General features: G+C 40.8%; 1 protein-coding gene across 1 annotated transcript; it reads left to right on the top strand.

Annotated features, from left to right (window-relative positions):
* Positions 1–284: 284 nt before the first annotated feature.
* On the top strand, positions 285–21433 carry LOC131933888 (mucin-2). The gene is made up of 9 exons (XM_059290393.1): positions 285–374; positions 908–997; positions 1829–2002; positions 3941–4060; positions 5183–5329; positions 5967–10187; positions 10947–12047; positions 13371–13482; positions 19098–21433. The coding sequence occupies exons 1-9, from the start codon at positions 285–287 to the stop codon at positions 20477–20479; spliced, it is 7437 nt and encodes a 2478-aa protein (XP_059146376.1). The 3' UTR covers positions 20480–21433.
* The last annotated feature ends 2181 nt before the right edge of the window (positions 21434–23614 follow it).

A 23614-nucleotide genomic window follows, 5' to 3' on the forward strand; every position in this document is an offset into this window, starting at 1 on the left:
TCCCTGAGTCCACACAGCTCTTATTGGAAAGCATAGGCGGCTGGGTATAGTGCTGAATTCACTATCCCCTCATATTCCGATGTCTCTGAAACAGATGAACTCTACTTCATCTGCCCCGTGTGTCTTGAGCAGGCATGAGGGAAAATGATGCAACTCTGCTTTTACACTTATTATCTCTCATTTTAACGTTCTACTCTATCTCTCTCACTACGGCTCTCTCTCTCCTCCTCTCCCCCTCTCTAGAATGGAAGAACTAATACCCACAATGTTTTCTACTCTCTAGAATGGAAGAAATGGTGGCAAACATGTTGCAGTACAAGCTGAAGATTGACCAACTCAAGCAGGAAAACACAAGCATGAAAACGTCGTATGAGGTAACTGTCTTCTAGCTGTGGTCTAGCTTTCTCGCTGCTGTTTCATAGCTGTCACGTATCTATCTCGTAGCTGTTTAGTAGCTGTCATGAAGCTGTCGCGAAACTTCGTTATCAGTGTTCTGCCTCTGTTTCATTCCCCTCCATTTTCCTATTCCCCTTCTCCTTTCTTTTCCCCATTCCACTCCCTCCTCTACCTCCCTCATACGCTCCGTTCCTCATCCCCTACCGTTACTAATCCCTTACTTGCAACTCCCCATTCCCTTCTCTCCCGCTCCATTCCCCCTTTTCCTACTTCCCTCTCCCCATTCCCGTCCCTCCTCATTACCTTCCCTCTTTTTCCAATAAAACAAAATTAACCAAGTTAACTTTGGTTTGGCAAGAAATATTTTAAACTAAACCTCTCAACTACGAGCTTCGCCTAACGCGTTTAACATCAAATATATACTCTTTAACTCTGTCTATTTTTATCACGATAACTTCTTTTAAAGCAAAGAAAAATCGTAAACAAACTAACCTGTGTGTATCCCCAACAGAACAATCTCCAGAAATACTGTAGCCATATCAGTAACCTGGAGAGAGACAATATGATGCTCAGGAATCAGGTCAAAAAAATGGAAACACAGGTAGCTTTCACATTTTTTTTAAAAATAAAAGCACAAAACACCAAAAAACCTGTTGCAATGCCAAAAAAAAAATATATATATTCGCACAGAAAATTATAAACATAGTTTCGACAGTAAGACAAATGTGTAACGCGTTAAAAGAATGCATTATTTGTTTAGTTTTCAAGAAGGTTTTCAAACATACCTGAACAAACGGCATTTATGTAGCATAATAAATTTCTTTCAAAAGAAACGTAATACTTCTTACACGTTATTATTTTTTAAAGCGCTAAATATATATTTTACACACAGTTTTAAAATACATATTAGTGTAGTTGTACACACAAACACATCATGAAATATTTCGCTTGTTTTCCTTACTGCCTAGCTCAAAGAAAATATTTTCTCGGCGTTATTAATGGAGAAAAAATAATCTTCTGTTCTATCACAAATGAAGTTTACAGTTTACAAATGTGACATGAATTAGGCCAGTTACACATTGCAATTGTGTATAAATAGCTTCATTTTATCGTAGACAAATAAGTAATTCAAGTATAGTTATTATAAAAAATATATTTAAAAACCGTTATTTATGTTCCCCTTATCTTTTAAGTACAAACAAGCTGTTGTTCAAATTAACCGCGTTTTCTTTTTTTTTTAACACTCAGAAATCTTAATAAACAACCTGTCGCTTTTTTTTTTTTTTTTTTGATACGCTTGTAAACAACGTAAAATTTATACATCCGAACACACATTTTGCCTTAAGAATGTGATCTTTGTTAAAAAAAATTACCTGTATAAAAAAATTAACCCCACGTCAACAACATTGCTGTTTGTCTTCCCCCGTGCCAGCTCCACGGTAAGGGCGATGATAGGGATAAGAGCAAGCTGTTGCTGGAGCGACTCAAGATGGTGGAGGCGGAGAACAGCTCGCTTGTCCTAGAGAACGAACAACAGAGGCAGCAGTACGAGAAGTGTCTGGACGAGATAGCCAATCAGGTGGTGCAGGCGCTGCTGGCCCAGAAGGTGGGTGGTGGTGTTGGTGTGGGTGGTGGTGGTGTTGGTGTTGATTGTGGGGGAGGGGGGAGATGGTGGTGGTGCAGGCGTTGCTGACCCAGAAGGTATGTGGTGGTGGGGGGGGGGGATGGTGGTGGTGGTGGATGGTGGTGGTGATGTTGGGGGTGGTGGGGGTGGGTTATCTCACCTGATTATTTCATACATGTTTATCTCTTATTTTCCATATGTTATCTCACACGGGGATGGGGGTCTTATTTCACCTGTTTTCTTACCTGGTTTATCTCACATAGCTTATCTTTTTATATAATCATATGATTTCTTACATTGAGGTGGGGATGGGTGTCTTATTTAACCTCTTTCCTTAAATGGGTTATCTCCCACATTTATCTTATATTTATCATGTTTCTTACGTAGTGGTGGGTGGGGGGGGGGGGGGGTTACTTTACCTGTTTCTGTCCCTGGCGTATCTGATATTTATCAATTGTTTTCTTACATTTGGGTAGGGATGGGTCTATTTCACCTGTTTTCTGACATGGTGTATCTGTTATATTTATCTCAAATTTACCATGTAGAGGGTGGGGGAAGGAGGGTGTCTTATCTCACCTGTTGTCTCACCTGGTTTACCTCATACACTTTCTCCTACATTTTCTATCTATTAATTATCATTTGTTTTCTTACCTGGCATATCTCGCACATCTATAAAAAGATAATTTAAGTGATTCACAAAAATACCCGAAAAATTAGAAATCAACGTCACCTATATATATATATATATATATATATATGTATTATATACATGTATAATAAAAACTCTAAGCTTATTTAATTTACTTAATTGCCCTCAAGCTTACTGAACTGTATATTTATTGTAAAAATTCAAAACTTAAATCCTAACCCTGGGCGTGGTTCAAACCCTCGGGCAGATGAGGCTCGTTAGCTGGGGACAGCCACTCTTCTAGGAGAGACAATCCAATATTAAACAACTGTTGCCTTGTAGTTTGTTCTTGGTTTGGACAAAGGCTATGGTAGCAAATCCAAAAAGAAAAGCAGGCTGAAATCGAAGTCAATGACACTCAACGGCGCAAAACCAGTTGACACGTATACTTTATTGTCCTGGAGGGGATACCTTTCAACACTAAAATTAAGATTGAAGAAGAAGAATTCTGTTGAAGACATAAGCGAAACGTTATGATACAACCGGATAATTTTAATATACATTTTATGTTGTGTTTAGATTCTAATTGATTGCATGATCGCTTGGGTTAGGGGTCAGGGAAGTGGGGTACGGGAATATTTCATGTGTTAGAACACCACTTTAAATATAGTAACAACCATTACTAATGCTAACACTGCTGTCTGATGGGCTATTTTTGGCCCCTCTGTTTGAGTGGTGGTGTTTGTTAGAGGATTTACTTGTTTGACGACTGTCGGTCTTCGGACGTCGTCCCCCCTACCCCCCCCCCCCCCCCCCCGGGACACACATGCCCTAGTCATCCACAGACAGACAAATTGACAGCACGTCTGGGTGGTGGTACATGTATGGGGTGTGTATCACCTATTCCGTGTAGCACCTACTATGTATATTACCTTCTGTGTGTATTACCTATTGTGTGTAGCACCTATTATGTGTAGCACTATTGTGTGTATCACATACAGTGTGTAGCAACTATTGTGTGTATCACATACAGTGTGTAGCAACTATTGTGTGTATCACATACAGTGTGTAGCAACTATTGTGTGTATCACATACAGTGTGTAGCAACTATTGTGTGTATCACATACAGTGTGTAGCAACTATTGTGTGTATCACATACAGTGTGTAGCAACTATTGTGTGTATCACATACAGTGTGTAGCAACTATTGTGTGTATCACAGACAGTGTCTAGCACCTACTGTCTGTGACTGAATTGTTTGGGGTAAAATTTTGAACCTCTGTCGTGTTGCAGACGTTGCGAGAAGAGTGCCTGAAACTACAGACGAGAGTCCAAGACCTGGAGCTACAGAACAAGCACCTGAACCTGATGTTCCAGCAAAGGATGAGGCTGACGACTGACTCCCTGCTTCAGGTAAGTCCGTCTATTTCTAGCATTCATTACCTGGCAGAGGCGTAGCGACCCTTCCCGACGCCCGGGGACAAACTTTCGATTTGCACCCACCCCCCCCCCCCCCCACTCGAACTTTCGATTTGCACCCCCCCCCCTCGAACTTTTCATTTGCACACCCCCCCCTCAAACTTTCAATTTGGCGCCCCCCCTCAGGTCGGCGCCCGGGGACATATGTCCCCCCCCCCCTCGCTACGCCTCTGTTACCTGGACCTATTTTACGAAAATAACTTTATCGGCAGTGTATACAGTTGTATTGTTTAGGGCTCTGATAACATCGTGTATTGTTATTGTATAATTTTTTTTTAAATATTTTGTTTACCATCTACTATGTTAGGTTTCAGTATATCATGGGGAAATTTTTGTTTTTTTTCTTTACACATTGAAATTGAACTGAAGTATAAAAACTAATATTTTATATCAAAATTTAAAAAAAAACGTGTTTTTTTATAAAACATTATTTATTAACACCTTCCTTAAATCGAGTCACATTAGGTTAGGTTACCTTAGTAGGAACTGATAAAAATAGTTAAATACTTTTACATTGGATACCAATTGCCGTTTTAGCTTTTAAGTGTTACGACTATGAAGCTCATCTTAAATATGAGTTAACTTTTAGGTTTTTAACCAATCCAACACAGGGGTCATCCATCAATGACGTCACGCCTTTTGACGATTTTTACCCCCCCCCCCCCCCTCCCTTCCGTCACACGTCGTCACAAAAAGCCAGACACCCACCCCTAAAATGACGCCACACCTCAGTCTACAACCCCCCTCAAAATTGCTGTTGAATTTTCTTAAAACATCGATATTTTAACAAAATTTTGTCAGAACTATTTCAACATAGAGTATTTTGATCATCTCCTATTACAATTTATTAAAACCGTTTTGTAAAACGCGAAATAACGGCTAAAACTTGTTTTTTAACATTGCTTTTGTAAAATGCAAAAGTGTGACGTCACACCATCTGACCCCCCCTCCCTCTTATCACACACAAAATTACGGACCCCCCTCCCCTCCCCCTCCCCATACGACTGTGACGTCATTTATGGACGACCCCTATCACGTGACTGACTTACTCTGCAGGTCCAGCATACGTCATGCATCACCACCACCAACCTGTGTCGCACAGCACTCACAACAAACTCTTCTGCGGCAGCCCTCTCTCAAGGGGAGATGACTCTAGAAATTCTCAACAACGCCGGCTCCCTGCAAAGCATGTGTAGTGAAATAGTGAGTTACTTCCCTTTGACTGTTCCTTGGTTTTGTTGTGATTAGTTTGAATTGTAATTTTTCCTGAAATAAATTGTATATTTTATTCATTGTAAATTAAGGATAAATTTAATTTTACTTTTATCAACACTTTTAGTCTCTAAGTTAACTAATTCAAAATTTGCATTTGTTTTGAGAGTTTATAACTTTTCTAAAAAGCGTAAATTTAAACATTTACATTAAAAATAATTGTCGTATTCCAATATTTTGTTTTACTATTATACATCCAAATTTGGTGTTTAACTTCGTTATAATATTTTACATTTTAATGCCATCTTACACTAAAATACCATATTTTAACTTACAATGCCAAATGTTACATTAATGATACAATAGTACATAACAATACCATATTACATAACAATACTGTGTGTTATGTTAAAATGTCATGTTACATTAACAGCATTTTACATTTTAATATCATATGTTGAAAATTTTACTAAAACATCTTACACAACATTAGCAAATCATAAATATCACGTTACTTAACCATACATTATGAAACTATACGTTACATCAAAATACCTATGTTATATTATAAGTTCATATTTTGCCTTAAATTCAATTTAACTAATATATTTGTTTTTTTAACTCTTAGTTGGGAGATGACAGCCCGGGCAAACCTCAACTAAGTTCACCCCCACCCTGGCTGAAAGACAAACTTGGAATCCCCGGGGGAGGGGACACCAGCCCCAGCTCAACCAACTCCTCCCTCTCCACCCCCAGCCCCTCCACGCCCGATGGCAAGGACCAGATCCTGCAGACAAAAATAGAAACGGAGTTCCCCGCAAACAACACGAGCCCGAAGGTGAAGCACATCAACGTCTACCACGCGAGAACCAGGTCACTGGAGCGTGGGATCTCGGGATGGGAGAGTCGAGAGACAAGAGCAGCAACTCGTGCGCGTCGAGACTCCGACGTCGATAAAACGTCGTTCTCCGTGCCGAGGCTCAAGCAATCGACGTCCGCGGACGCGATCAGCCGTTACGGTATCGGCAACAAAACGTCCTCGTCGTTAATCTTAGCATCCAGCCGGTGGAACGAATCCTCCTCGCACGATCGCCTCACCCCCAACACACTACTTCAGTCCCTACCCCGGGATGACGGGCGTGCTGTTTTAGTCGCCGGCGCCGACTTCAATCACCAAAGTTTCGAGGCTTTCAACAAAAATTTCGAGAAACTTCTCGCGAAAAACTCCAGCGAAGACGCCTCCTCAAGCAACCCTGTACAAAAACCAGCATTCAAATCTCCCCACTCTACTTCCGCTGCTTCAAGATCAAAATCTTCCATCTTCAAAAGACTCACAGCGAAAAACAATTCTCCCCCTACAACTACCTCCCCTAGCTCCTCAACCAATAACAAATCTACACCTCACACTAAAACAAAACCCGCCCCTTCACCGGCATTACGAAACCCCTTCGCAGAACCCCTCAAATCACCAAAGTCTCCCAGTAACGTCCCGAGCCAGTATTACTACTACGACTACAGCGACGAAGACAGCGACTCTCGTCCGGTCTCCCGAGACTTCAGCACCGCCTCCACCACGTCGCTAAACGAACTACTCGATAGCAGCATGGAAGGGGAACCTGCTCTGGACGACGATTTCTTCTCAGACTGGTCCTCCGTTTGTATCACTCCCCGTCAGAGAATCGACCACCTATCCGGAGTCGCTATATCAAACAACGCCATGCAGTCTAAACTAAGAAACTTAAGTTCTAGCTCATCTTCAAGATCAACCTCATCCTCGCCGGAATCTTCGGGTGTTTCCGTCAAACCAAAATCTTCAACGCCAAAAGAGTTGAGTCTTCAGAAAAATAAATCAGTTGTGACTGCAATAAAACTGGAAGAAGAAACACTTACAAAAACTACGGATAAATCGGCTTCTAATTCACTTCCGTCTAAACCGGAAAGTTTGAATTCAGATGTGGTACAAACTTCTCAGACTATACCCCCACAAACTCTTGCTGTGAATCTTGATAATTCCCAGCCCAAACAAACAATTTCCCAGAACCAAGTCGAGATCCGAACCGGGGATCGTTCACAATTTCTTTCCTCACCATCCCCATCACCAAACTTGAGCCAGAAATCTGACCTGGGCTATGCTAGCAAGGGGAGCTACTCTCAATCCTCGCCGTCACCTTCACCTTCCTTGTCCCACAGAGGCACGCCCCCCTGGATACAAAGCTCCAAAGACGCTCACCAATTCACGAAGAACGATCTCCTGACTTTAATCATCAATCGAGAAACAATGGGCGCAAGTCCTAGAAGCGTCCCTAATACGCTCAGCGCAGTCGAGAGCCCGAAACTCATCCGGCCCGGGCAACTCATCCTGGCCCCGCAAGACAAAAACTTCAACTTCCAAGGCTTCAGCTCTACCAGTTCAACCAGCTCTGAGGACAAATCCCCTCTAAAAATCTTCGAATCCCGACAAAACAGTGATATGAAATCTTCCGTGATCGAAGTTAAAAAAGACGGCACTTTCGTCCACCCAAAACGATCATTCGGTGACAGTTCAAACGACAACAGCGCCAGTGTTAGCCCCAGTAGCCCGATCAAAAGCCCTTCTAAAATACCTCCACCGGTGGCCAAAAAGCCCATCAGAGCGGTAAAACCCGAAGCCAGATCGACACCGAAAGAAACAAACGGGAAAGATTCTCATTATAAATTCCCAGGAAATACAAATATAACTGTAGGGTTTTTGTTACACAATCAACATACCTCAGTTCCTTTAGGTAACGAAGCTAGTGAACACTTTTCAAAACTTCCAATCAAAGATTCAAAATCTTCACTACACACGAAACATTCTTTAGATTTTGGATTTCCCTTCCAAGCCAAATGTCAGTCTTCAGATTCTAGTTTTGAGAACTTGAAAGTTGAAAGGTCAGGCAGCAAAGATGACGGCTACTCAACCATGTCTTCCGATATCCACCCAGAAGTTTTAGAAAAATTCAGCGACACGCTGACTAGAAAATTTTCCGAAACGGATTCCGACCCCCATAAACCTAGCATGGCGGACAACGACCCCCTGCATTGCCGAGAGAGGCGAAACTCCGACTCGGTGATTCCCAGTCGTGATAGGTCATTTGATCTAACCAGTGACCCCGACTCCGCCCTCGAGACCTCGATACACAGCACCGCAGAAATGGTGACGAGTTCGTCCTCCCAAATCTCGACCTCCAGCAGTGATTATCCTCTCAGTCCGTGTGCCTCAAAGGTATCCAAAGTCACGAGACTCTTCGATGTAGAAAACACAAAAATAAATTTTCTCCCCGCCGCTGTGAATGGCATACAGTGCATACAAAACGATAACGCGGTGTCTCATTCAGATTCCAGCAACTCTACTTCCCCTGTCTCGCCCAACAGTCTACCTACAAACTATCAACTTCCGGAAAGTCCAAGACGATTAGCGCACGAATTTCAAAAAACTACCTCGACTAAACTAACCTGCAGTCCAATAAATGTACATAAAACACCTTCAGAAAGTCCAAAATTACCCAAATACAACAACGGAAGCCTACGCTTACCATCAAAACCAACCAACCCCTCACCAACGACCATTCCTGTATCAGTTCCAACCCAAAAACCAGCTTCTAAACCCGATCCTTCTGCTTCTTCATCAACGTCTACATCCACCAGACTCCCTAGAGGTTTCTATAACAATAAATCAACTGGTACCAAATCTTCGACTGTAAAACAATTCAAACCTTCAACGAAACAAGACAATATTCCAAAATCTGAAACTACACTTGCTAAATCAGACTCCATACATCTACACAATTCTGACAATTCGAATTCCAATAGCTTAGATACTGAAGAAAATCAAAAAGACATTTTAAACAACAACAGCCCACGAACAATCAAAACAAATTCACCAAATATAACTTCACAACCAGCGGATAATGAATTTCTGAATAAATTAGAAAACTATGCAAACTTAACAAGCAATACTCACAGTAAATCTGAAATATGTAATGATAGTGTTGAACAAAGAACGCATGACAATGTGAATATCAATTCCGTGGGGTCGTCTGTACATCAGACACCGGCTGTAGGAAATACCAAAAAGTGTTCTAAAACTGATAGTGGGAGTACCCAAACTAACAGCAACATCACGGCTGTAGTTACCACGCCAGGTCTTAGAACCACTGAGAAAAATCAAGTTCATGTAATGGTGAACCCCGTCTTGGCATCAACAGAAACTCCACAGCTTCCAACGAATGAGAAAACAAAACTTGAAACTCAACAGAAAAGAAGCTCGTGTATTATCCTGACCAATCAGGCGTTTCAACTGATTTCATCAGATTCTGAAATTGATGAGGATGGTCATCGTGAATCTTCTCTTCATGTCGATAACAACATCGATGTTGGTCAAACACATGGTAGTGAATCTCCATCGAATACCAACATCAAAAGCGTTACGAACAATATCACTCATTCCTCCAATCACACCTCTACCTCCTTACGCCTCAACTCGAACCAGGATCGACCTCACATTCACGCAGCTATTCCACCTATGCAGCTATCACCCAACCCCTCGTCTTCCATCACCACCATACAAGGGCAGCTACAATCCAACAACGCGACGCCAACCCGCCAACCATCTGTGGATACAATCAGCATTTTCCCTCCAAGATGCCTTCAAAGGTCCAAATCCGAGCAGGATCTCTACGGGAGGCCCAGGTCTTCCAGTGCCTATGATGCCTACTTTGGGTCAGTTTGGGACAGTGGGAAGGTTCTGGAAAGGTCAGTCTCAGTCTCGGAACTTGACCTCTTGCACAAGAACCAAGATTCATACCTCAACTGGAACCCGCAACACTCGGTAAGTCTCATCTGTTTTGTGTCAGTCAGTTCTTTAAAATATATTCCATAAACTACCTTCACGAAACTTTTTTTTTATAACTACTCTGTATATTTCATCTAGTCAGATCTGCTTAATCAGTAAATACATTATATCGTAAATACATTTAATTGTATGAAATAGAATAAGGAAAAAAAAAGTAAAAGAAAAAAATATCTGAGGATGGTTTAGATTTTTTGTTGTTGCAATTTTGTAGGTCTTTTGTCTTCCAGTTTTAGAAATAGTATCAGTTTCTTATTAATTAACAATGTAATTTTGATAAAAGCCTAATTAATATGTATATACATTATACAACATAGTTTGTTTCAAAATACTAAATACACATGTTTACCTGTAAAAAAGCGTAACTTTTTGTAAATAAACAAAAGCCATCAGCTTCAGACCATTAGGCTTGGAAAAGCTGAAACTGTAGAATTGAAAGCCCTAATCACATAACACTACACTATCTCAAACCTTTCGTTGAAATGTTAAATTCGCAACACAAAAATTGGTTCTAAAGAATCATACTATTATTAATCAAAGTACTAGCCAGTTTAGGTACTACCCTGTGGAACTGTCGCATGTCTTTATGTGCTCACCTCTAAAATAACATGCCGTTTATGGATTCTATAAACCACCATCGGATTAAATAAATTCGTTGCTGGTCAACCTATTTGGAACACCACGATTTTAATCATACATGTAGAAAATGTTTTTAACTTGTTGATATTTCTCCATAAGGGTTCCAGCACCAGAACTCAGTGCCACCAGATGCATTGGAACCTTCTTCCATCGCAACCGTCTGCAGCATTTCCCGTCAATCTCTCTCGCAACCAGCAGCCCCGGGCCCAACCCCAGGTCTCCCTACCCCTCAGGCAGATCGTCCACCACACCCACCACCTGTACAGCCCGTGGACCCAGACTCTGTGCCTCGACCTCTCTGACGTCACGGAGCTGGACGAGGAAGGCTCCGAGGTCACGGCGACCTCGTTTGACATGAGCCTGTTCCAGAGCGGCCTGGTCTGCGATGAGAGTCCGAGACTTAGCGTCGACGACCAGAAGCGGTTCAACAGCCAGTTCTACAGCTTGTGCCAACTCGGTTCCAACCGATCTCTCCTCTCCTCCGGCAACGAGAGCCGCGACAAGCTCTCTATCACGAGCCTCAACGAAATCCTCAGCACCAAAAGTCTCGACGGCGCCGCCAACCCGTCGGATTTCGACACCGTCGATGATGAGGAAAACGAAATCGCCATCAAGGAGTTTGACGAGATCTCTAAGCAAATCGCGAGTTTATCCAAAACGGTGGATGAGCTTAACCAGAGCTTATCCAGCTTAAACAGTGGGGAGTATGAACCGTGCAGGCATCATTTTTCGGAATCTGAGTCCTTGCAGGCTTCAAGACCTCAGGTTCTAGACGGGTACCATTGGGTGAACGATGAGTTCTACCTGACCTCCTGTAATGGCGAGATGTTAATCAGCGGTAACGACCTCGCGGGGGATGACTTGTACAGCGATATCTTCACGCTAAGCCGCTCTTTCGATTCCAACGGCAGCGAAGACGCGACAGGAGAATTTTACCAGGTGCCCCTGGGTGGGAGTAACGGGGACTCTACTGCACCTGGACAGGATGAAATTTTCGCCGGGTCGAATTTTGACACGGTCAAGGAAAACCACAAAGAGAAGAAGGGCGTCCAATCAAGTGGAGTCACCAAGGAGAAGGGGGACAACCTTGTGTGTTCAGTAGAAGTTTCGACACAGTCTACTGAAGATAGGAAGGTTGAGGAGACTCCAGTGAAGGACGATGGAAAATTGGAAGAAAAGAGCGGCAGTGAAAATAAAGAGGTAAGTTCAAAAGATGGATTTAAAATATTCATGAAACAAACTTATTTCTTTTATAATATCAGAAACTATGTCCGGATTGTTAAAAATGTAGTAGATAAAGGGATTTAACTCTTGTAGTAGATAAAGGGATTTAACTCTGAAAATAACACTTTCCAGTTATTTCTAAGTGTCAAAAGTACGTTCTGTACTCATTTGTAAGAAACGTGTATAAAATAAAACCCAAGCTTTTGGCTTAGCTCTATGTGGATTTCATTATCTCTTACACTAGTCAAGGTTAATTTCAAACACTCTTTATGTCAGATTCGAGTCACTTATGTTGTTTGCGAAAGATAATTCAAGAAAGACACGTAGAAATCTTAAAATGTACTACCTAGCTAAATCTTGCAAGCTCTTATAAAATTTTCTAAAATTAAAAAAAAAATCTACCTACCAAAAAAAAACAAGTAATTAAAAAAAGTCTAGTGACAATTTTAGCGCAATTTCCTTATGTTATCTAAAAATAGCTCTGTCGTAGCGTAAATCAAGAGCAGGGTTAGTAAAACCATTGGTTAGTTATTAAAACGTTTTTTATTAATTTTTTTTCAGTATTTTACATGTTTTATTTACAATAGAGTAACATGACTAAAACCCATTGCGCGCCTAGCTACCGAACATGATGTCGCAGCCACTGAACGTGATGGCGCAGCTATTGAACGTGATTACGCGTGTGGTGTGGTTGGATAAAATGCCTACTAATTCGGTCCAAATTTTAATTAATTCAAAAAACATTTTGTGACCGAACGAAAGTATATTTTTGAAAACTTGTTTCGGCAATATTGTTCTAAATTATGGCAGGAATCGATTGGTACATGTTTCAAGTCGCTAAGTGGTCTGGTTGCCGAGATATTGGCCAAAAAACTGATTTTTTTTTTTCGAGGTTTTTTGGCTTTTTCGGGAAATCCATGAAAGAAACCCGGAATTTTTTTGGCCTATGTTCATCCTGGTAACTTGCTTAATATATTTGCTTTTGGAACTAGTCCTCGATATTGCTTCGTTGAGGAGGAGATACGACTTAAAGCTGCGGACACACATCCATTCCCAGAAAAGACGAGTTAATAAACGCAATTCTCCAGAATGGAAATTGCGCTAAAAAAAATCTACCAAATAATACGTGTCTGAGGCGAAAAAGGGAAGAAAAAAAAATTACCAAATACTTGACAGCAACTAAAGGATTAAAAATTAAACCTCATAAATTGCAAGAAAGACCTATGTAAACATTTTATTTTGGAAACATTTCTGTTTTAATCAAGTGCCCTTTAAGTTATATTTCATTGTGTTTTACAGGTGCTTGATCAGACCGAGTCTTTGAATGGGTCCAACAATGACAGCGACGATAGTCTGGCCAGTGATATAGGCCTGGATTACATGATGTGTCAAAGGCTATTTGGTCGCAAAGGTGAGTGATGTTTCACACACATTTCCTATTACAATAAAGTCATGATTTGTGTGGTTTATCGTAAATCGTGTTAGCTATAATGTTAGATACATATATGCATATTATATATATAGGCCTATCTATCTATATACTACTAAAACTCAACTTTGTTTACATGTTTGAATATTTATTTGTTTGCCTGATCGACTATTGTGATATGTTCGACTCTATCTGGAAAGCTGTAAAATAGTATGCAGGTAGAGAATAATTTTTTAATGCAGACAGACTGTTGATCACAAATTTATTTAAAGACGTTAATTAATTTATTGATTTATTCATAGTTAAATTAACCGTATTTTTTTTAAAAATGTTAATACTTTGAATAAACTTTGTGGGGATAGTGACGTCCCTTGATGTGTTTACATTTTTGGTACAATAAAAATGGCGGACCCCATCATAGACTTTGTGGCCCATTCAAAAGTTTAACGCGTTACAAAGCTAATTTTCTGCCGGCTATAACTTAAACAATACGTCCTTTTGCTGTATTTATTACGTTCCAACACTTATATCAATTTTCAACTGTCTTTTTCATTTAGTTTTACGATAAATTTCTCTAGATCTAAAGATCAGCTATCGAAGGAAATTTATGAATCTAGCCTAGATCTAGATCTAGATCTAGATCTAGCCTAGATGTAGGTCACTAGATTCAATGTAAATTCTACATCTAGAATCTATTTCAGGCCTTAATTATTTTATATAAATCTTTGTTTGGCTTATTTAAGATAAAATTTAATTTGAAAGTTAGTACTACTAGACTTATTTTTAGATCTAGATCTAGAATCTATACGCGTAAATCAAGTTGCATAAGGAGACACATAGTATAGTATAAAAATTCACTTGTGACGTCACGAGTAAATAGCTAAAATGGTAGCGTAGTCAGCTCTTATGCAGGAGGCACGGGTTCTAGACCAATATGTCAATGAAATTTTTTTTTTCAATTTTTTTTTTTAGATGTGAATGATAACGTTGCCTATCTGAACTTGGCAAGATACAGGGCAGGTGAAGTAGAGTTCATCTGTTTCTTTGTCCTAAGCATATGAAAGGATAGTGTGGTCAGATACATGCTCGGCTGGAATTGTTTTTTAAACGATAAAAACATGTTGTCTGAGACTTGGCAGGACACTGGGCAGGTGAAGTAGAGTTGAGTAGGTCACCTGTGACGTCAGTTTATGAAGGGATAGTCCGAAATCGGTGTTTTCGGTGTTTTTAAAAGATAAAAAACATATATTTGAATGTGGGGTCTGTTTTTTGTGACGATAAGTGACACTGCAGTAGCGTACCGAGGAGGGGGGGGGGGGGGGGGGGGGGACGGTAGGGGAGGGGAGGCGGGGGGGGGGGGGAAGGGGAGGCGGGGGTGGGGAGGGGGAAGGGGGGGGGGGGACATATGTTGGGGCGCCAAAATGGTTTGGAAAAATAAATTGATAGGTTGAGGGGGGTTCAAATCGAAAGTTTGAGTGGGGGGGGGGGGGGGGGGGGGGGGAATTGCACATCAAAAGTTTGAGGGGGGGGGGGTTCAAATCGAAAACTTTGTCCCCGGGCGCCGGGAAGGGTCGCTATGCCTCTGAGTGACAGACGTGATGTTTTTTGATGGATGACCCCCGAAACCCACAGTTATCCAACGGATGACGGGTATTCTAGTATATACTAATACATACTCAATATGTACCTTTTATATACATGTATAACAGCGATATGTTGTCCATAAATGAAGGCACACTTGTAGGGGGGGTACATATGTCCCCGGGCGCCAACCTTAGGGGGCGCCAAAATGGGTTGTAAAAACAAATTAAAATGTCATTTTAGCTGGATTTTGCAGTTTGAGGGGGGTGCAAATTGAAAATTTGCTCCCGAGGGGGGCGCCAAATTGAATGTTTGCTCCCGAGGGGGGCGCCAAATTGAAAGTTTGTCCCCGGGCGCCGGGAAGGGTCGCTACGCCTCTGGAGAAGGGTCCGTAATTTTGTGACGGTGTGTGATAAAAAAAACCAATGTTAGAAAACAAATTCTAGCCGTTATTTCGCGTTTTAGAAAACTGTTTTAATAAATTATAATAGGAAGTTATTAACATACTCTACTGTTACAGAGTTCAGACAAGATTTTGGGAAAATATCGTATTTTAAGAAAAATTCAACGGCAATGTTGAGGGTGGGGTGGTTGTAGGCTGAGTTGTGAGGTCATTTTATGGGGGGGGGGGGGGTTGTAGGCTGAGTTGTGAGGTCATTTTAGGGGGGGGTGTAGGCTGAGTTGTTGAGTTGTGAGGTCATTTTAGGGGGGGGGGGTTGTAGGCTGAGTTGTGAGGTCATTTTAGGGGGGGGGGGGGGGTGTAGGCTGAGTTGTTGAGTTGTGAGGTCATTTTAGGGGGGGGGGGTTGTAGGCTGAGTTGTGAGGTCATTTTAGGGGGGGGGGGTGTAGGTTGAGTTGTGAGGTCATTTTAGGGGGGGGTGTAGGTTGAGTTGTGAGGTCATTTTAGGGGGGGTGTAGGCTGAGTTGTTGAGTTGTGAGGTCATTTTAGGGGGGGGGTGTAGGCTGAGTTGTGAGGTCATTTTAGGGGGGGGGTGTAGGCTGAGTTGTTGAGTTGTGATGTCATTTTAGGGGGGGGGGGGTTGTAGGCTGAGTTGTGAGGTCATTTTAGGGGGGGGTTGTAGGCTGAGTTGTGAGGTCATTTTAGGGGGGGGGGGTTGTAGGCTGAGTTGTGAGGTCATTTTAGGGGGGGGGGTTGTAGGCTGAGTTGTGAGGTCATTTTAGGGGGGTGGTCTCTTTTTACAAGCTTTTATTTAACTCACTTCCTCTGTCGTCAGTCGTCAGTCGTCAGTCTAGACGGAAACGCAGGAGTGAAAATTCGGACAGTTCTACTTGACCGATACGATTCACAGTTGGCACGTGGGTCAAGACATGAAGACAATGCAATCTGAATCTAAATTTGACTTAATTGGATGCCTAATTAATTTTTTATGAATTAATTAAAATTTGGACCGAATTAGTAGGCATGTCTAGCCAACCACACCACACGCGTCATCACCTTCAATAGATGCGCCATCACGTAATGGCTGCGTTCAAAAACAATTGCGCGCCTACTGAACGTGATGTAAAGTACTGAAAAAAAATTCATAAAAAACGTTTTAATAACAAGCTTTTATGTAATGATGCACTAAAAAGTAGAAAATAAATTATAGACTACTATTTAAATAACTATAAAGAAAAGCGTGGGTGTCTTCCTTAACATTAGTAAAGGTATCCAATAGATACTAAAGTGACCCACGCTTTTCTTTATAGTTATTTAAATAGTAGTCTATAATTTATTTTCTACTTTTTAGTGCATCATTACATAAAAGCTTGTTATTAAAACGTTTTTTATGAATTTTTTTTTACAAGCTTTTATTTAACTCACTTCCTCGTCAGTCGTCAGTCGTCAGTCTAGATAGAAACGCAGGAGTGAAAATTCGGACAGTTCTACTTGACCGACACGATTCACAGTTGGCACGTGGGTCAAGACATGAAGACAATGCAATCTGAAACTAAATTTGACTTAATTGGATGCCTAATTGATTTTTTATGAATTAATTAAAATTTGGACCGAATTAGTAGGCATGTCTAGCCAACCACACCACACGCGTCATCAATAGCTGCGCCATCACGACCACGTAATGGCTACGTTCAAAAACCATTGCGCGCCTACTGTACGTGATATTCAGTAGGCGCGCAATGGTTTTTAGTCATGTAACTCTATTGTAGATAAAACATGTAAAGTACTGAAAAAAAAATACATAAAAAACGTTTTAATAACAAGCTTTTATGTAATGATGCACTAAAAAGTAGAAAATAAATTATAGACTACTATTTAAATAACTATAAAGAAAAGCGTGGGTGTCTTCCTTAATATTAGTAAAGGTATCCAATAGATACTAAAGTGACCCACGCTTTTCTTTATAGTTATTTAAATAGTAGTCTATAATTTATTTTCTACTTTTTAGTGCATCATTACATAAAAGCTTGTTATTAAAACGTTTTTTATGAATTTTTTTACAAGCTTTTATTTAACTCACTTCCTCTGTCTGTCGTAAGTCGTCAGTCGTCAGTCTAGACGGAAACGCAGGAGTGAAAATTCGGACAGTTCTACTTGACCGACACGATTCACAGTTGGCACGTGGGTCAAGACATGAAGACAATGCAATCTGAAACTAAATTTGACTTAATTGGATGCCTAATTGATTTTTTATGAATTAATTACAATTTGGACCGAATTAGTAGGCATGTCTAGCCAACCACACCACACGCGTCATCAATAGCTGCGCCATCACGACCACGTAATGGCTGCGTTCAAAAACCATTGCGCGCCTACTGAACGTGATATTCAGTAGGCGCGCAATGGTTTTTAGTCATGTAACTCTATTGTAGATAAAACATGTAAAGTACTGAAAAAAAAATTCATAAAAAACGTTTTAATAACAAGCTTTTATGTAATGATGCACTAAAAAGTAGAAAATAAATTATAGACTACTATTTAAATAACTATAAAGAAAAGCGTGGGTGTCTTCCTTAACATTAGTAAAGGTATCCAATAGATACTAAAGTGACCCACGCTTTTCTTTATAGTTATTTAAATAGTAGTCTATAATTTATTTTCTACTTTTTAGTGCATCATTACATAAAAGCTTGTTATTAAAACGTTTTTTATGAATTTTTTTTATTACAAGCTTTTATTTAACTCGCTTCCTCTGTCGTCAGTCGTCAGTCTGTCTAGACGGAAACGCAGGAGTGAAAATTCGGAAACTTCTACTTGGCCGATACGATTCACTTTTGGCACGTCGGTCTAGACATGAAGACAATGCAATTTGAAACTAAATTTGACTTAATTGGATGCCTAATTAATTTTTTATGAATTAATAAAAATTTGGACCGAATTAGTAGGCATGTCTAGCCAACCACACCACACGCGTCATCAATAGCTGCGCCATCACGACCACGTAATGGCTGCGTTCAAAAACCATTGCGCGCCTACTGAACGTGATGTTCAGTAGGCGCGCAATGGTTTTTAGTCATGTAACTCTATTGTAAATAAAACATGTAAAGTACTGAAAAAAAAATTCATAAAAAACGTTTTAATAACAAGCTTTTATGTAATGATGCACTAAAAAGTAGAAAATAAATTATAGACTACTATTTAAATAACTATAAAGAAAAGCGTGGGTGTCTTCCTTAACATTAGTAAAGGTATCCAATAGATACTAAAGTGACCCACGCTTTTCTTTATAGTTATTTAAATAGTAGTCTATAATTTATTTTCTACTTTTTAGTGCATCATTACATAAAAGCTTGTTATTAAAACGTTTTTTATGAATTTTTTGTGACGATGTATGACGGTAGTGGAGAAGGGAGGTAAAAATCGTCCAAAAAAGCGTGACATCATTTATGGATGACCCCTATTTATATGTAGAGAGTATCATTCCATCTAAGCCTCACCATTGAAATACTTACTAATTTATTTTACAATAATTGAACTGTTTACATGCTAATTAACCTCATAAAGCAGCATATTTGATTCAAAAGATATTCCAATCATGCTTGTATTTCTTGCCCAGGTCGCATCCAGCCGTCAGCAGGTCAGACCAACAAGCCAGCCGTCGATTTCGCCACGTTTTTCGTCCGCTACGGCGAACCGGAAAAGGAAGCCGTCGCCGCCTTCAACTTTCTGGACCAGCTTTCTGAAGGCGGAGCCGACGGCAAGCCCGACTGGCTAAGGTGGAACCAGAACTACGAGAACGTGGAGGGTCAAGGTCACGCGAGGGCGGGAACCGCACCGGAAGGAAAAGAAACCAGAGACGTCGGCGTTGACGCCATGAGCCAATCCCAGCGTTCCCTGAGCGCCAGTTTTGAAACTTTCAACCAATCGGTTTCGAGCTCGGATGACGACACACTTCCGGTTTCGGAGATTCGCCGTGACGAAGAAAATAAACCGGAAGTCCGTAAACAGAATCAAATCAGGAGCGTTGCGAGCCACGGGTGTGAGATTGTGGCAAAAGGAGGGTATAACACTTGCTATAAACGACCGCAGTCGGAGAACAACAAAGAAATAATTCACCAGCGAAGCATGAGCGCAGACAACCCCGCCTCGTATTCGGATTTCGTCGCCGATTTAAAAACATCCAACCCCAGCGATGTCCCTGCACCCAAACTCCCACCCCGGCGACCCATCATCACCAACGGCAGTCTGAACCTCAACCTGGAGAGAGACATCCCACCTCTCCCGCCCCCACCCCCGTGTCTAATCAACCCCCAGGATCATCAAGCTTGTCAACGAAAAGGTCGTAGTTCCCCTAAAGTTCAAAGTTCACCCAAGGTTCAAATCCAATCGATCCACCCTCCACCATCAAGGCATCACGCGCCGTATGTCAACCAACAAATTCCTCGGTTAGCGCTCCCCAGAAACACCCGACCCCTCAGCGAGCCCTCCGTCTCCACCAACACACCTCACTACCTCAGCTCAACACCCCCACCCCTCCCCCCGCGCCATCCTCAAATTACCCGCACCCTAGACGGGCGCCCCCAAATCATCATTCGCCCACATCGTTTTCAACTCGACAGTCCCCACCCCGACGGAGGCCTGCAATCCTTCGACCACTACCTCATAGACAAAACCCGGGCCACCGTCTCCTCCCCGTCCCCCACCTCCCCCATCACACTCCCCCGACCCCGGAGCCACTCTGACGTCATCGTCCCCACCTTAAAACCCAACCTAGAAAAAACCAAAGAAGACTCGGCCTTGTCTAAAATACCTCGCCGTAAGCTCAAAACTCGAAGGGAGCTAAGCAAAATAAAACAAAACTCAAGCAGATCGTCTACAGAAATGGGAGTTAAAACCCCTGATTTGAATTCGAGCTACGGGCGGTGCCAAAGAAACAGTGCATCCTCGAACAAAGACCTAGCTTTGAACGAATCCACCGAAGACACGAGCTCTAGCTAAGCTCTTAAACCAATATAAATCTTCGGAAGAGTTCACTATAAACAATTTATTCATGAAATTTCTAGCTTGATTTGAACTGTTATACATATTTCAGGAATTAAATTATTTGAATTGTCATTTTTTAATCTAAAAAATGTCAAGTGTGTATGATAGTTTAAAAACTGTGTTAGACATACCTAACATATATGTGCTGTATAATATGTAGTCCATTATAGATAGATGGTAGAACCCCCCCCCCCCCCTCATCCCTCCAATAAAGCACCTTCATCATTTACTATCATTGTACCTAACTGTTTCATTATATTTATTCATGAATCTAATAAAAACAATGGGTTTTTTAATTCATTAATGCCAAATTAAATATTTTTAAAAATGCATGTTTTAGCGTAACTGATCAAATTTCTTTCTAGAGCTAGTATATGCACATAATTAATTATAGTACCGTAATGTAATTAATTATTGCAACGTATTGTAGGTAAGTTGAAAAAAATAATGCACCGTTCTTAAAACAATTTGATGAATATTAGATTTCCATTATATACACTATTCCTACCAGGGTATGTTATTATTTTTGTATTTTATATAGACAGTCGAGTATGACAGTCGATTAATACTATACTAAATTTTGTTTAACAATTTAGAATTCTACCAAAGCAATTAGAAATAGCCGTGACATAGTTTGCTATAACTGTGGTGTAGTAAGCCCAATAATATGTTAAATACTTTTATTTTTGTTACTATAGTAAATAGATTCATGTATATTTGTTTTAATTTTACTGAAACAATTGTAAAAAAAAAGAAAAAAAGTATTTGCTTATTCAAGGGAAGCTACTCTTCAGTTATTTTGTTTTTTTATATACACATTTTAAAATATTTTTTTGTACAATGGAAAACATTTGAAACTTGTTGCCAGTGTTTGTTAGATACATTTTCCGATTGAAATTCATGCAAAAAAAATAAAGAAAATATTTATGAAAAAAAAATGTTTGAATTGTTTGCATTGTGTGGTTTTTCACATTGGCGTTGGGTCGGTAAAGCTCATTGTTGCTAAGCCGAAAAGTCCTGAGTTTGAAACCTACGGCAACCCATTTAGTAGATAAAACTCCAAACAACTGCTGCCTTGTAGTTTGTTCTAGGATGGACTAAGGTTATGGAAGCAAATCCACAAAGAAAAGCAGGCTGAAATCGTAGTTTAAGTCACTTCCAACATTATAATTAACAAAGAAGAAGAGATATAGCAAAAGAGACAAAAAAATTGTCGAGTTCGCTTATTCATGGGAGCTATTTCTGAAATACGTCACTGAGTCCACCATGTTCTAATGGGTACCTGACACGTTTCGGATGGGGAGAGGTTAATAAAGGCGGTTGATTAAAGCGCTCATTTTACAATCCCTTTACACGCTGACGTTACAAAATTCATGTGAACTCTACTTCATCTGTTATTTCTTAAGTCTTTGAGTCTACCCAGCTCTGATGGATACTTAATATTAATCGGGGGGGGGGGGATCTAAAGGCGGCTTACCAAAGCACTCGCCCCCAATCCATTTACAACAGATGTAACTTTCCCTCTGTTTATATAGGACATTTATGTCATTCAAAACCAGTTCACAGAAGTGTACTGAAAAGATAATAAATGACAGATGGAATAAAAAAATTAATTAGGCGACCAATTAAGTCAAATTGAATGTCACGATGCATTGTCTTCATGTCTTGACCCACGTACGAATTATGAACCTTATCTGTCAGTTAGAAGTGCATGCAATTTCACACGGGCGTTTCGATCTAGACGGACAGAACGACCAGGAAGTGAGTGTAATAAAAGCGTGTAAAAAAACACTATTGTTAAATTCAAATCAGTGTTGCTGCAATTGGCAAATAAAATAAACACACGGTTGGTTAAAAAGACCAAGAAATATTTTAAGAAAAAAGGAAAAAAAAAGGCTTCGTACAGCAGACCACCTTTACCACCATGAAAAAAAAAGGCCATAAAATTTTGACTAGATGTTTTCTGTTGAGTCTTTGCTTTATGTTTCATTACTTGTTTCCGTAGCGCTTTGTTTTCACATGGTGGGTTGCTAGCCCAAACCCAAAACCCTGCTTTTTTTCACATGGTGGGTTGCTAGCCCAAACCCAAAACCCTCCTCTGTTTTCACATGGTGGGTTGCTAGCCCAAACCCAAAACCCTCCTCTGTTTTCACATGGTGGGTTGCTAGCCAAAACCCAAAACCCTCCTCCTTTCTCATTCTGGACTTGAGACCAGACAATAAAAGGAGAGAGCCGACTCTAGAGGCTTTGAAAGAAGATCCCTCCAACGTATCCTCAGAATAACGTGGGACGACAAAGTCCCGAACAAGGAAATATGACGAAGGACAGGTTTAAACGACATTTTTTCAGAAGTTCGAATGAGGAGATGGAGATGGCTTGGCCATGTCCTACGCATGAGCAAAAGAAGACTCCCCAACATGGCGCTGAAGTGGACTCCGCCTGGAAATCGAAAGAGAGGAAGACCACTGGGAACATGAAGGAGAGAGATGGAAGAAGAAGTGTAGGATACTGGCAAGACCTGGCATGAACTAAAGTGGCTCGCCCAGGACAGAGTGGAATGGAGATTTGTTGCTGCCCTATACTCCACAGGGAGTGATTAGGATTAAGTAAGTAAGTAAGTCCATTACTTGTGATGTAGCACTTGGAGTATAACATTAGACACCATTAAGTGCCGCACCGGGTGACACCCGACCTCGCTACGCCACTGCTTGGAGTATAACATTAGACACCACTAAGTTTGCTTCAGCACTTTATTAATCATACACAGCACCAACACCGACGACACGCTCTCAAGATTCATTCATAGCAAACTCACACACATTAATAACAAGACCGGCTACACAGTACACAGAGACAGAGGCGTCGCGAGGCGGAGGCAGGGGGGGGGGGTGCGGACACCATTTAGGGGCCGACAACAAGACAAAAAAAAAACTGCAGGATTTATAGAATAAATATGTTTTTCGCCAGTTCAATGAACGGTTAATTAGAGTTAAAAAGTATTTTAAGTACATAATTACGACCCCGAGAATGGAGGGGTGGGGGACACCATGACGTAAAGATGCAAACTATAGAGAAAACAGTGCTATTAAC

Source organism: Physella acuta, unplaced genomic scaffold, assembly GCF_028476545.2.
Source record: "Physella acuta isolate Inbredline_101_S28 unplaced genomic scaffold, ASM2847654v3 ptg002663l, whole genome shotgun sequence".
Classification (NCBI taxonomy): domain Eukaryota; kingdom Metazoa; phylum Mollusca; class Gastropoda; family Physidae; genus Physella; species Physella acuta.